The sequence below is a fragment of the Notolepis coatsorum genome, assembly GCF_963971535.1.
Source record: "Notolepis coatsorum genome assembly, chromosome: 11".
Taxonomy (NCBI): Eukaryota; Metazoa; Chordata; class Actinopteri; order Aulopiformes; family Paralepididae; genus Notolepis; species Notolepis coatsorum.
The window spans coordinates 25,625,433-25,637,837 of record NC_140175.1 but is presented as its reverse complement, the minus strand read 5'-3'; the positions used below and the strand labels follow the sequence as shown (position 1 = coordinate 25,637,837).

At 44.5% G+C, this 12,405-nt stretch overlaps 1 protein-coding gene across 3 annotated transcripts in view; it reads right to left on the bottom strand.

Moving 5' to 3' along the window:
• The window catches only part of smc5 (structural maintenance of chromosomes 5), a 72,403-nt gene that overhangs the window by 19,723 nt on the left and 40,275 nt on the right, over window positions 1-12,405 (bottom strand). For all 3 annotated transcript variants that reach the window (XM_084324197.1, XM_084324199.1, XM_084324198.1), the window contains 3 exons: window positions 8,027-8,150; window positions 6,466-6,588; window positions 5,800-5,928 (listed from right to left, as the gene is read on the bottom strand). In XM_084324197.1, coding sequence (XP_084180323.1) covers window positions 5,800-5,928; window positions 6,466-6,588; window positions 8,027-8,150 — 376 coding nt within the window. The remainder of the gene's footprint in view (window positions 1-5,799; window positions 5,929-6,465; window positions 6,589-8,026; window positions 8,151-12,405) is intronic.

Below are 12,405 nucleotides of genomic sequence, written 5' to 3'. Positions count from 1 at the left end.
GACCTCGCTCATCCAGGCCTTATTCTTGAACAGACTGCGAGAGTGTGTATGTGTGTGTGCGTACGTGCGTGCATGTGTGTGTGTGTGTGTTTACGTTCAAGAATAATATGCGTGTCCATATTCTGTGAGAAAGGTTGAGTTCCCGTGGGGGGAGGGGTGCCAGAGGGATTGGGAGAACAGGTGCATGTTGCAAAAAGTAAGTGTTCCCATGGAGGAAAGAGGTGGGGGTGGTGTGTCTAAAGATCAAATCTTGACTGACCCAAATTTTACCCAGAGTTACCCACAACATTTAGATGCAACCCAAACAAGTACCATGCCATTGTATCCTTTCTTGGTCCCTTCCATACACAGTGTGTGATGATGAGCGCTATCTACAAGCGCTACAAGGGGAGTGAGCTAGGAGATGTACTTGTAGCAGGAGGGCTCCGTTGACCGTGCACTGAAAGGCAAGAATTACAAGAGGGGGCTGCGTTGCTTGAGGCTCATCTATGAGGCACTCATGAGTCAGCTGGTAAAGGGGAGGCTCATGCCGAACCTGGCTGATGAGACAAGGGAGAACCTTGAGATTTTGAGAGATACGAGTCTCTCCCAAGAACCCCGTGCAGCTGCACATGCGGCACTGGAGGATGATACTGACCTCGAGAGCCTCATCACCAATTTATTCACCCAGGTGGAGGCCAGTGACATGGCGGACTTCCTGTCTATGACAGATGCACTCGTGCAGAATGTGCATGCAGTACATATCTGCAACTGGGATGAGTATGTCAGCTCTCTGCGTGCCATGCTGCCATGGATGGTAGTGTACGACAACAATAGGTATGGAAGGTGGCTGCCTGACTTCTGGGCAATGCTGACAGCTCTCCTTGCTGATCAGGTCGCCTTCCTTCGTACTGACTTCACTCAGTCCATCACAGGCAACCCCTACTCCAACATGGCCTGGGACATGTGGATCGAGTGTACAATGAAAAATTAAGTCTGGCTGGCTCTCCATCCTCCAGAATGAGAAGACGCTGCTGGTGCACTCCAGAAATGTGAACAATTTGGCCAAGATCCGGGTGGCTCACAATGCCCTGGCCAAAAAAGAAAAAGCCAAGAGGAAGCACATAGAATGTGGTCCGAAAAGGATGAGAGAAGATGAGCAGCGCGTGCAGGACCTGGTCGCATGCATGAGTTTGATGCTTTCCCATTTGATCCAGCCTCACCCACCCTCCGCACCCTACAGTCAGCCATGCCTGCCTCCGATGAACTCATCGCAGACTTCAACTCAGCCCATGCTGTGGGGGAGGAGAAGTTGACCAGCTTCTTGCAAGACCGGGTGTTCAGTAAGAAAACTTCCCTCCATGCACCTGTCCCTCTGAGCAAACGCTTGACATTTGCCAAGCTGCTGAGATGGAGCGGAGTGCTCTCAAGGCAGTGATCGACCTGGTTGAGGTCAGTCAACTTGTGAATCTCTCCGAGTTGCTGGAACATCGTGTTGTTGAGGAATGTGTGGCCTTATTCAACTCCAATGGCACATATAGGAAGACACAGAAGAGCAAGCTCATTCAGAAGCTCTCTCTCCAATCTGTAGATCTACAAGAACAAGCCCAACCCCATCAGCAGAAGATCGGCAGACACAAGATGGCACCCCATACAAGTGGTTGGACTATGTCCACAAGGTATCATCCATCATCCTTGCCCGCCATGGTGATGCTGACCGTATTTTCTGTGTAAATGACCCGTACGACAACTAAAGATGATGAGCGAGATCTGCGGGTACAAGGTAAGGTACATGTCCCCAACACCTACATGAAGCTGGGCGACCCCTTCCCCTCTGCCAGAGAGTTCAAAACACTGCTGTGTAGCGTCAGCAACAAGGAGCGGCTACAAAAAGTAATATGCAGCTATCCGACTGACTTTGTTGCACAGGGTGTAGATACAGAGATCGTCTACTCTGTTGGCTCCCACTGCACCAACTTGTCAACCCAGCAACCAATGCAGAACTACAGCTTTGACCAGTCTGAGGCTGACACCATCCTCTTCTCTGCTTACACAGTTCTACGTGAGTCAGGCTACAATGGCCCTGTTGTCATTGATGCAGCCGACACCGATGCCTATGTCACGGCAGCGGTCATCTCTCAACAGCTGCCCGGTATGCTCTGTATCAGGAGAAAGCAGGAGACTGACTTCAGCTGTGGCCTGGTTACTGAGGAGATGGCAGACTGTATTGTGCAGCTACACTGTATTACAGGCTGTGATGCCAATTCAGGCTTCTATGGCAAGAGTAAGTCGTCGGTGTATGACAAGGTGGCAAAGAGCCCTATGGCACGGCGGCTGCTCTTGCGGTGTGGAGATAGCCTTGACCTTGAGGAGGAGGTGCTAGAGGAGCTGTTTGAGTTCACACGACATGTTATTTATGGCAACAAGAAGAGTAGGACCATGGCTGAGGCCTGTGCCACAAAGTGGAAGAGAATGAAGAACAAATCATTCATCCATCTCCCTCCAGATGCAGATAGCCTACGCCAACACTGCCTCCTAGTGCGCCACCCCTCCCTGAAGCGACACCCTTCGCCACTCGGACATGGCTGGGAGCTGGTGGGTGGTCGCTGTCGCCCTGTCCGCCACACACGACCTGCTCTCCCAACACATCTACCTGCACCAGGGCCAGCTGAAGAAAGTGAGGAAGAGGAGAGTGAGGAGGATGATGATGAGAAAGGGAGATGATGATGTATGGAGGAGGAGGGGTGATTCATTGGAATCGGATGATTCAGAATCTAGTGAGGCAGAATGCTCCGATTCAGACTGATCATGACATGTTTAAAGTAGATTCATTGTTGGGGCGCTCCAGTAGCACACCACATAGCACGCTGAGTCGCGAAGCGGTCGTCCAGGGTTTCGTTTCCCAGTCCCGGCGACCATTTGCCGCATGTCTTGCCTACCTCTCCTCCCGTTCTCCCTCTCTCACTCTCACTCTACAGGTCCTGCGTGGACAGAAAAAAAAAAAAAAAGAAAAAAAAAAGAAAAAGTGGTTTCATTGTTAACACTTTGACTGCCGGGAGCCGTCTTTAGACGTCTTTGCTGGCCATGCTAAAGTTGCCGGGGGACGCTGTACGTCGTCTTTATATCAATATTTCAAAAATCTGCGATCGGATTCATAATGTCCCTCCGCTGGCCTGAGATACACCAGCAGGACCCACTGAGCTCTCTGGCGGTTCAGGAGCGCCATCTGGTGGCCGATCGCGCAACCGCTTAACAGGAAGCGCAGTAGAGGTTGTGCTAGATGTCCGTATTGCTTCCGGCCACTCGGGATAGGTTCCGGCACTCTAGCTCGTCACACTACATAGCGATCGATTGCCAATAACTCGATAAACAACATGATTTGGACGTATATACCATTATACAAGCTGGAGATGGACCGGGTAATAATATATCCCATAATGATAAAATTTCTACTCGACGATGATCGCCCAACGGCGCGCGGAGACTGGGGTGAGTTTCAGCGTGTAACGTTACCGTCTTCGATAATAACTGATATTATCAACATTTGACCCACATTAGATGATTGGTATAACGCTGCCCACGGAATTATAAACGCCCCCTCGCCCATCCGGTCAACATCAGATGACGTGTAGTAACTTCTAGAAGTACGTCTAGTTGGAATTTTTTATATCGCGCTGATTGCCATCAAACTGTATTTCATCATCAATATAATGCATTTGGGGCTATATATCACGTTCTGGAGAAAGCTGCAGAAAGAGATGAAAACATACTTATACATTAGACCATACTTTACTATGAATATGTGAATGAAAAAGTTTAACGTTGCTACACAATGAACAATACATATAGGACTTTGAATGGGCCCTAATAATGGCAATGTAGCAATAGAATTTAAAAAGTTATAGCCCTGCAAAGAAGGGGACTTTCTCCATAGACAAATAGCGCTGGCAATCTATGGTATATCATTAATTTAACCTTAGGCAACCAAAGTGTTAATCTGTTCAAGTTACAGCTATTTAAGGCCCCGTTTAGACGGAAACGCTAGCAGGTGAATCCGCAAAAATATTTTTTCGGATGTGCCTTTCGTTTATACGGAAACGGTGTTTTTACGGGGTGAAACCGCAAAAAAGTGAGACTACCTTCCAGGGTGGAATTCCTAGAAACGATAAACCTTTGCGCTATCATCTAAACTGTCAAACCGCATAAAACGATGACGAAAGGGTTGTCAAGGCTCTCGTTGCGCGTACTGCTTACATCACAGGCATGCACCAGTAGCCTAGAAGCGTAAACAAAGCATGTCTGATTCTATCCATGGCGATCACCTGAAGGCTACATTGGCAGTACTTTTAAATACACAAGAATCTGTCCCACGGCGTGACTGGACCCACTGTCTGTGAGTGACTCTGCTTTGGTCCAATCACATTCCCCACCCACAGTCTGCGAATCAGAGGCAGAGTAGGGCGGGTCTTCACAGCACGTCATGTGACATATGCGCCAATCGTGTGACAGCGGGGCTCAGTTGTCTCGAGTCGTTACAGCCTCGTCTGCACGGAGAATTCCATCCCAAAACACTAGTCTAAACGCAAAATTAAAAGTGAGACCGAAAGACGACTTTTGCGGTTTCTGTTCACTCTCTCCGTCTAAACGTAGCCTAAGAGAGCGTATTTTGAAGTATAATTAGTTATCTTATCATACTGTACATTCAATTATTTTGCTGAGATCCTTATGAAGGTAGTTTGTTTAAAGTACAGCAGTACCATGGTAAAATTGGTTTTGACATTAAAAGTTATATTTTCGCTCTACTAGATGGTGGCCATCTTGGATTTCTGGGTCAAATTGATGTCATAGAGTCAAACTGATGTCAGAATTGGAATCGGCATTGTTGACTTACACAAAAAAGTGTATTCATACATGATTCTAGGTGCTCTGGATCAAAAGTAAATTTTTCAAGATGGCGTCAGCAGGTATTTTGGATTTGGCCATCTGACAAAAAATGCTGGGATTTTTGGGAGGGACACGGGGGCTAAATCTTTTATAAAAAGGTCCATAGAAGTCAAATCAATCATCAAAACATCTTAGCCAGAGAATGGTCACAGAATTTTGGTTCTTGACCCAACTACACAGTATGTCAAATGAGAGTGGGTTCACAACTAAAATCAGATGTGAATTCCTGTGTGTATGGCAACTGGATAGGAATTTATTTAGCAAACAATGCGAGATTTGTAGTGCAATTCTAAAAACCTTTCTGGTTAATTTGCCATATTCAATCCATACTGGGGATTATTAAGTAGATTTTTTCCATTACTTTTACAGACCTGTATGTAGGAAGGCCCTGCAGACATAAGAGTGAACTGATTTAAAAACAGCTTGTAGGGGTGCCAGGGTGGCGCACCACGTACAGCGCTGCGGTGTAACGCGACCGTCCCAGGTATCTCTCTCTCTCTCTCTCTCTCTCTCTCTCTCTCTCTCTCTCTCTCTCTCTCTCTCTCTCTCTCTCTCTCTCTCTCTCTCTCTCTCTCTCTCTCTCTCTCTCTCTCTCTCTCTCTCTCTCTCTCTCTCTCTCTCTCTCTCTCTCTCTCTCTCTCTCTCTCTCTCTCTCTCTCTCTCTCTCTCTCTCTCTCTCTCTCTCTCTCTCTCTCTCTCTCTCTCTCTCTCTCTCTCTCTCTCTCTCTCTCTCTCTCTCTCTCTCTCTCTCTCTCTCTCTCTCTCTCTCTCTGGTAGCAAAAACCAATAAAATATCTACAAAAAAAAACATAATTTTAAAAACAGCTTGTACAACAGGTTTCTACGCTAGGAGTGAACGGCGGTGTGAGTACTGACAGTGTTCAGTTCTACGGGCACAATGACCGTGCCATGGTCCATGTTACTGATCTGTCTGGCTCTCTTCAACAGGCCTTTACACCTCTCCATCAGCTGGGTCCTCGTCTGCTCCAGCTGGCCGCACTGTCTCTGCCGGGAGACGAGGAACCCAAGTTCAAGTTTCAAGTTTGTTTATTAAATATCACAATAAAATACAGGTACTTTACGGTGAAATGCTTGGTTCTGTATGAGCCCCTGAGTGTGCTTCATACAGTAAAAAAAAAGTAAGTAAGAAAGTAAGTAAAAAGTAAGTAAAGAGGAATATACAATATACATATATACAGTGCAATATACAATCTAAACTTTAAAGTAGTAAAAATGAATAAACACAATCTAAACTTTAAAGTAGTAAAAATGAATAAACAGTGAGGTATAATGCAGAACAACTTTGAGGTAAGGTGCAATTGCAAATGAGGTATGAATGTAGTGCAAATCTCTTTAATAATAGATCAATATAATGTAGTGTTAAAGTGAGTGTTAAGGTGAGTGTTTGTTTAAAAGTGAGTGTGTGCATGTGGATGTGTGTGCAATGAGTGTAGATGATGGGTTGTTACATGGAGTCATTGAACCTATTCACAAATTAGTGAGTGAGCGAGTGAGTGAGTGAGAGGTGCCTGTCCTCCTTACCTCCACCTCCTTGATTTCAGCGGAGCCCTCTCTGCAGTCCGTGTCCAGCTTGCGTTTCTCAGCCGTCAGTCCCACCGTCTCCAGAGACAGATACACCTTGTCCCTGCACAACTTGGCTCTCCGCTGGAGACAGAGCAATGGCGCAATGGAGAGAGAGAGACAGACAGACAGAGAGAGACAGAGAAAGAAAGTAAGATGGAGAAAGAGACAGAGAGAGTGGGGGGGAGAGGGAGAGAGAGGGAGACAGAGAGAGAGGGAGACAGAGAGGAAATAAGATGGAGAGAGACAGAGAGAAAGAAAGTAAGATAGAGAGAGGGAGAGAGAGAGATGGGGGAAGAGAGAGGGATACAGTAAGATGGAGAGAGAGAAAGAAAGAGAGAGAGAGAGAGAGAGAGAGAGAGAGAGAGAGGGAGAAAGTAAGATGGAGAGATGAAAGGGAAGGTATACAAGAAAAGTGGGGGAGACGTCATAAGTTGGTATATAACCCATACAACAATTGATTATATTTGCAATTGAATATTTCAAAATATTTAATGAGTAACAAGATTACAAACATCACAAAACAAACTGGTCGGACTACTACTTGACCTTACCCCTAGAACCCACCTCACCCCTGCACACTTTGACAACCTAGGATGGCTTAGAGTAGACGACAGATGAGACTAAGAGTACAGCAACTTGCAATGGGCCTGGTCTACAAGATACACTATACGACTAAGGTAACCATGTACATGTCAAAATACTTCCCAAAGGTCAGTGAATACCACGACCACTACACCAGAGGAAGGTCAACAAATCATGTTAAACCCAGATTCGGCTGAAACAAGGGACTAAACACGTTTCGCAATTATGCCACATCAATGTGGAACGCCCTACCCAAAGCTGTAAAGGAATGTGAATCCCTACCCACATTCAAAACCGCTCTTAAAGAGCACATACGGGAGGCTGCAATTCGAAACTGGCCACCGTAAATGTCCAAACCCCCCACCCCCTCCTAATAGACAGTCTCCTCCCCACCGCATGTATATATTCTCTCCCGCCGTATGTATATTTCTCTCCCACCCACCCACCCCCTCCAAATGTACAGTCTCCTCACCACCATATGTATATTTCTCTCCACCCACCCACCCCCTCCTAATGTACAGTCCCTTCCTTGTGTGTATTGAGCCGTACTGTATTGTACCCATTCTGCAATCTGTTAAATAAAGTTTTCATTAATTCATTCATATCCTCATTCTTTTTAGCTTTAGATTTAAAAAACTACCAGGCAGAGATTTTTACCGGCCATAAATAGCTTTTTAGTATATATAACTCCAGGGTAGATGTATCTGCTCGTCTAACTCCAGGGTAGATGTATCTGCTCGTCTAACTCCAGGGTAGATGTATCTGCTCGTCTAACTCCAGGGTAGATGGCAAATAAGCTAATTTCCCAAAAAGTTTCCGTGTTCCTTTTCTAGTTCATTTTCCATACTGGGGATTATCAAGTTAATTGATCCATTACTTTTACAGACCTGCATGTAGGAAGGCCCTGCAGACAGAAACCTGTCCACCCACTCCATACCTTCATCTGGGCCAGGAGGTCAGTGACGATGGCCACCTTCTGAGTGTTGACTGCTGAGATTTTAGTCTTGGTGTCATCCTCAGCCTTCCGCAGGTCTATACCACCCTGCTCCATCTGCCTCAAACTACAGAGAGAGAGAGAGAGAGAGAGAGAGAGAGAGAGAGAGATGTACAAAAAGACAGGCATGTGACAATAGGACAGAGACGTGACAATAGGACAGAGACATGACAATAGGACAGAGACGTGACAATAGGACAGGGACATGACAATAGGAGAGACATGACAATAGGATTAGGACAGGGACATGACAATAGGACAGGGACATGACAATATGACAGGGACATGACAATAGGAGAGACATGACAATAGGACAGGGACATGACAATAGGACAGGGACATGACAATAGGACAGAGACATGACATTAGGACAGATACGTGACAATAGGACAGGGACATGACAATAGGACAGGGACATGACAATAGGAGAGACATGACAATAGGACATGACAATAGGACAGATACACGACAATAGGACAGAGACATGACAATAGGAGAGACATGACAATAGGACAGGGACATGACAATAGGACAGACGTGACAATAGGACAGACGTGACAATAGGACAGATACATGATAATAGGACAGAGACATGACAATAGGAGAGACATGACAATAGGACATGACAATAGGACAGATACATGACAATAGGACAGGGACATGACAATATGAGGGACATGACAATAGGACAGGGACATGACAATAGGAGGGACATGACAATAGGACAGGGACATGACAATAGGACAGAGACATGACACTAGGACAGAGACGTGACAATAGGACAGACATGACAATAGGACAGGGACATGACAATAGGAGAGACATGACAATAGGACATGACAATAGGACAGAGACGTGACAATAGGACAGACATGACAATAGGACAGGGACATGACAATAGGAGAGACATGACAATAGGACAGAGACATGACAATAGGACAGACATGACAATAGGACAGGGACATGACAATAGGAGAGACATGACAATAGGACATGACAATAGGACAGAGACGTGACAATAGGACAGACATGACAATAGGACAGGCCGGGACATGACAATAGGAGAAACATGACAATAGGACATGACAATAGGACAGAGACGTGACTAGGGATGGGTACCGAATTCGGTACTTTTGAGGCACCGAACCGAAACACGTCGGTACTACCGAGTATCGAATCAATTTAACTTTTTTCTTTTCATGTCAACGTTCACACGCACAATATATGCTTACCTAGGATTTGACTTGATTCAACAACAAAGCAGTCGGAGCAATGACAAGCCGAAAACTGTCGAAATTGTAGTTATTTGAAGTTTGGATTTTTTTTTTTACGTCTGAGGTAGGTAAATAAAATTTCTTGAGACTAAAGTACCGAAAAAAGGTACCGTTGGGTACCGGTCAGCGTTTCCGTTAGCCGGTAATTACCGGTATTTGACCGGCAAAATCTGTTTAAGTCAGACATATTTAATCTCTCCGGTCTTAATGTCCGGTGAAAATAATTCCCTGAGTCTAAGCACAATTTGATTATTTGAATTGTATTAAAATAGGCTAAAATTAAATAGCCTATGCGATGAACGAAACAATCACTACATTTGTTTCATCGTTGCTTCTAATAATGACAACGACGTTGTCAGCGAGAGCTTAGTGCTGGGTGTGCAAACTTTTGTGAAGCTGCAGAGCCGGAGCAGCAGCAGCACAATGCAGTACTCCAGCAGTACTCCAATTCAGCCATTTTCAATTCAATGTTGGGTGGGGGGCGCTGCTGTGCGGTCCCCAGAAAAGAGCCAATAACAGCTGAATCTGCTGCTCTGCATCGACATACGGTACTCTCGCAAATAAGTCATTGGGAGGTGGAGAGAGAGAGTCGTCACGCAAACCCACGATAATGTTGCCGTCTCTCTCTGCCAAATTTCTCAGTTCTTCGCTTGATATAATTAATACAAATGTCCAATATAACGGAATTTGTTAGCTCATAAAAATGTGATTATAACAGACTGTTGTTTATTAATGTCGGGCGACTGCCCACAGACACCTATTTGATTTAAAGTCGGCAGCAGCACGAGTCTCGGGACTTATTTTATTTGGAATATAATGACTTTATACGCAAAAGTAGCCTAGTTTTAAGTAAAAATATTATAAATCTACATGCCTTGATGATGTCATTCTTTTGTTTTGTTGTCATTCTTTTGCCTATCAATTGTTTTTAAGCTCAATAAACTGACCGGAATTTCTCTCATTTGACCGGTAGATTGAAATCTACCGGACACTGAGGCCGGCAACAATTTTTTCTAACGGAAACCCTGGTACCGGTATCGATTCACAGGTACCGGTACCGGTATCGGTTCAAATGTGAAAGGTACCCATCCCTAGACGTGACGGTGCTGGAAGAAGGTTAAACTGTAGGGGCAACACTGGGCTGTGTGCAGCAGAGCTTCCTGGTGAATAACCATGCACTGTTTTTTTTGTTCAGTGTTTATTATTATATATTCTTTTATTTAACCTTTATTTAACCAGGCAGGTCAATAAAGATCAAATTCTTATTTACAATGACGGCCTGGCGAGAGGACAAAAGGGTCTCTCAAAGGGTAAACATTTAATAAAAGAATACGATACATACATCACAGAGGTAAGGGACATTAATTAAAACACACATCAAACAAACAACCAAATAGAATGACATGGTATGTAATACATGAAGCAGAACAGCCGTTTTAAAAGGCTGGGTGACAGTTGTTGTAGGTGTGTGTAAACAACGCTTCCTTAACACATTCAGAGCCACGGCCCTATGCCCAAATAGGCCGCTCCGTGCCAGCGCTTTAGTCAATGGGAGGATGGGGAAATTTGCGAATGCTTAAACTATATCTTAAATTATGGCTATGGTTCTAATACACCAGTCGATTATCAATGACTTGCTTGCAGTCAACATGTACGAAACAGATTGTTTTTTCATCAGTACATTCCCGTTTAATACCGTTTTGAATACGAGTATAGTTTTGGAGAGTTCTAGTAATTCCAGAGAAATCCGCGATAATAGCTCTTTAGTGGAATACACAAAACACGTTGTAATTTTTCGGCTGATTTATGAATAGTTTTCAAATAAAACGCTAGATTATCGATAGTAGGGATGTCCTGATCAAATTTTTTTGCTCCCGATCCGATCCCGATCATGTGATTTTGAGTATCTACCGATACCGATCTTTCCCGATCCGATCTTTCACATTAGTAAGCGATTTAAAAAGAAATAAAAAAAATAAAATTATAAAAAGAAATAAAAAAATAAAAGATACATTTTTACAAATTTTCTCCCATCCCAATTTCACCTCGCCAATTCTTCCTTCAATTCTCCCCTCCCCCGTCTCGAACGTTGCTAGACTATGCCTCCCACTGGTCGGCTGCAGGTTGACGTTATCCAGGTGAAAAGTTAACTTCATTCAAGCGAGGCATTGCAACCGGAGTAATCTAAAACTCCGCCTCCAACCTGCTGCTTCATGAGAGCAATGGCGCCATCGTCTGTAAAAATCAGGTGACTGCAAGTTCTGCAACTAGTGGATGTCCCTCATCCTTGACATAAATCATTTGATGTATAATTAAATCAAAGGAAATGCGTTTGTTTTGGCAAAATTCTTCTGCTTTGTGTGACAATAAATAAATGAATGATGATATGCAATTTAAAACCAAGGCCTCAGTATGAGTTTAAGACGTGAACATGGTCATGTTTGTTAAATAAAAAAAAAAGTAAAAAGTCCTTATGCATGCTAGAGAAGCGGGCTGAAAAATCGATTATCTGGTCAGCACTAACGTCACACACACACACGCTGCGATGGCTGTGATAGGAACATCTGATTACCCCAAGACTCGTAACATAAATTCCTTACCTCACATCAGATGTTTTGCAAAAAGATTAATCCAATTCCTGATCGCCATTCCAAATATCGATCGTGTTTATTGATCCAACGTTATAGTCCGAAACACATAATCGACGCTGCTCAGTCAATCTGGTAACACGATATACTGCATGCCCGAGAAGCAAGACCCGGACCGGAGTTATTTTTTCGATGCACATTCCCAGTCAATCCAATCCAATGATGTGGTGCAATACCATCCGGTAGACGATAGGCGGCGGTATTTGCCCTTTTGCGAGCTCAGACCCATTCCCAATGATAACATCAGGTTGGATGGATGAAAATGAATGGATATCGCTAATAAAAGAAATAACGATTAAAAACCCGAGTTTTCTCGGGTCTTGGCAGGCGACGCATTGAGAGTTAACCCGACTAATCTCGTGGTTGGCACTGAAGGGGTTAAAAGCAGCGGGGTCAACGT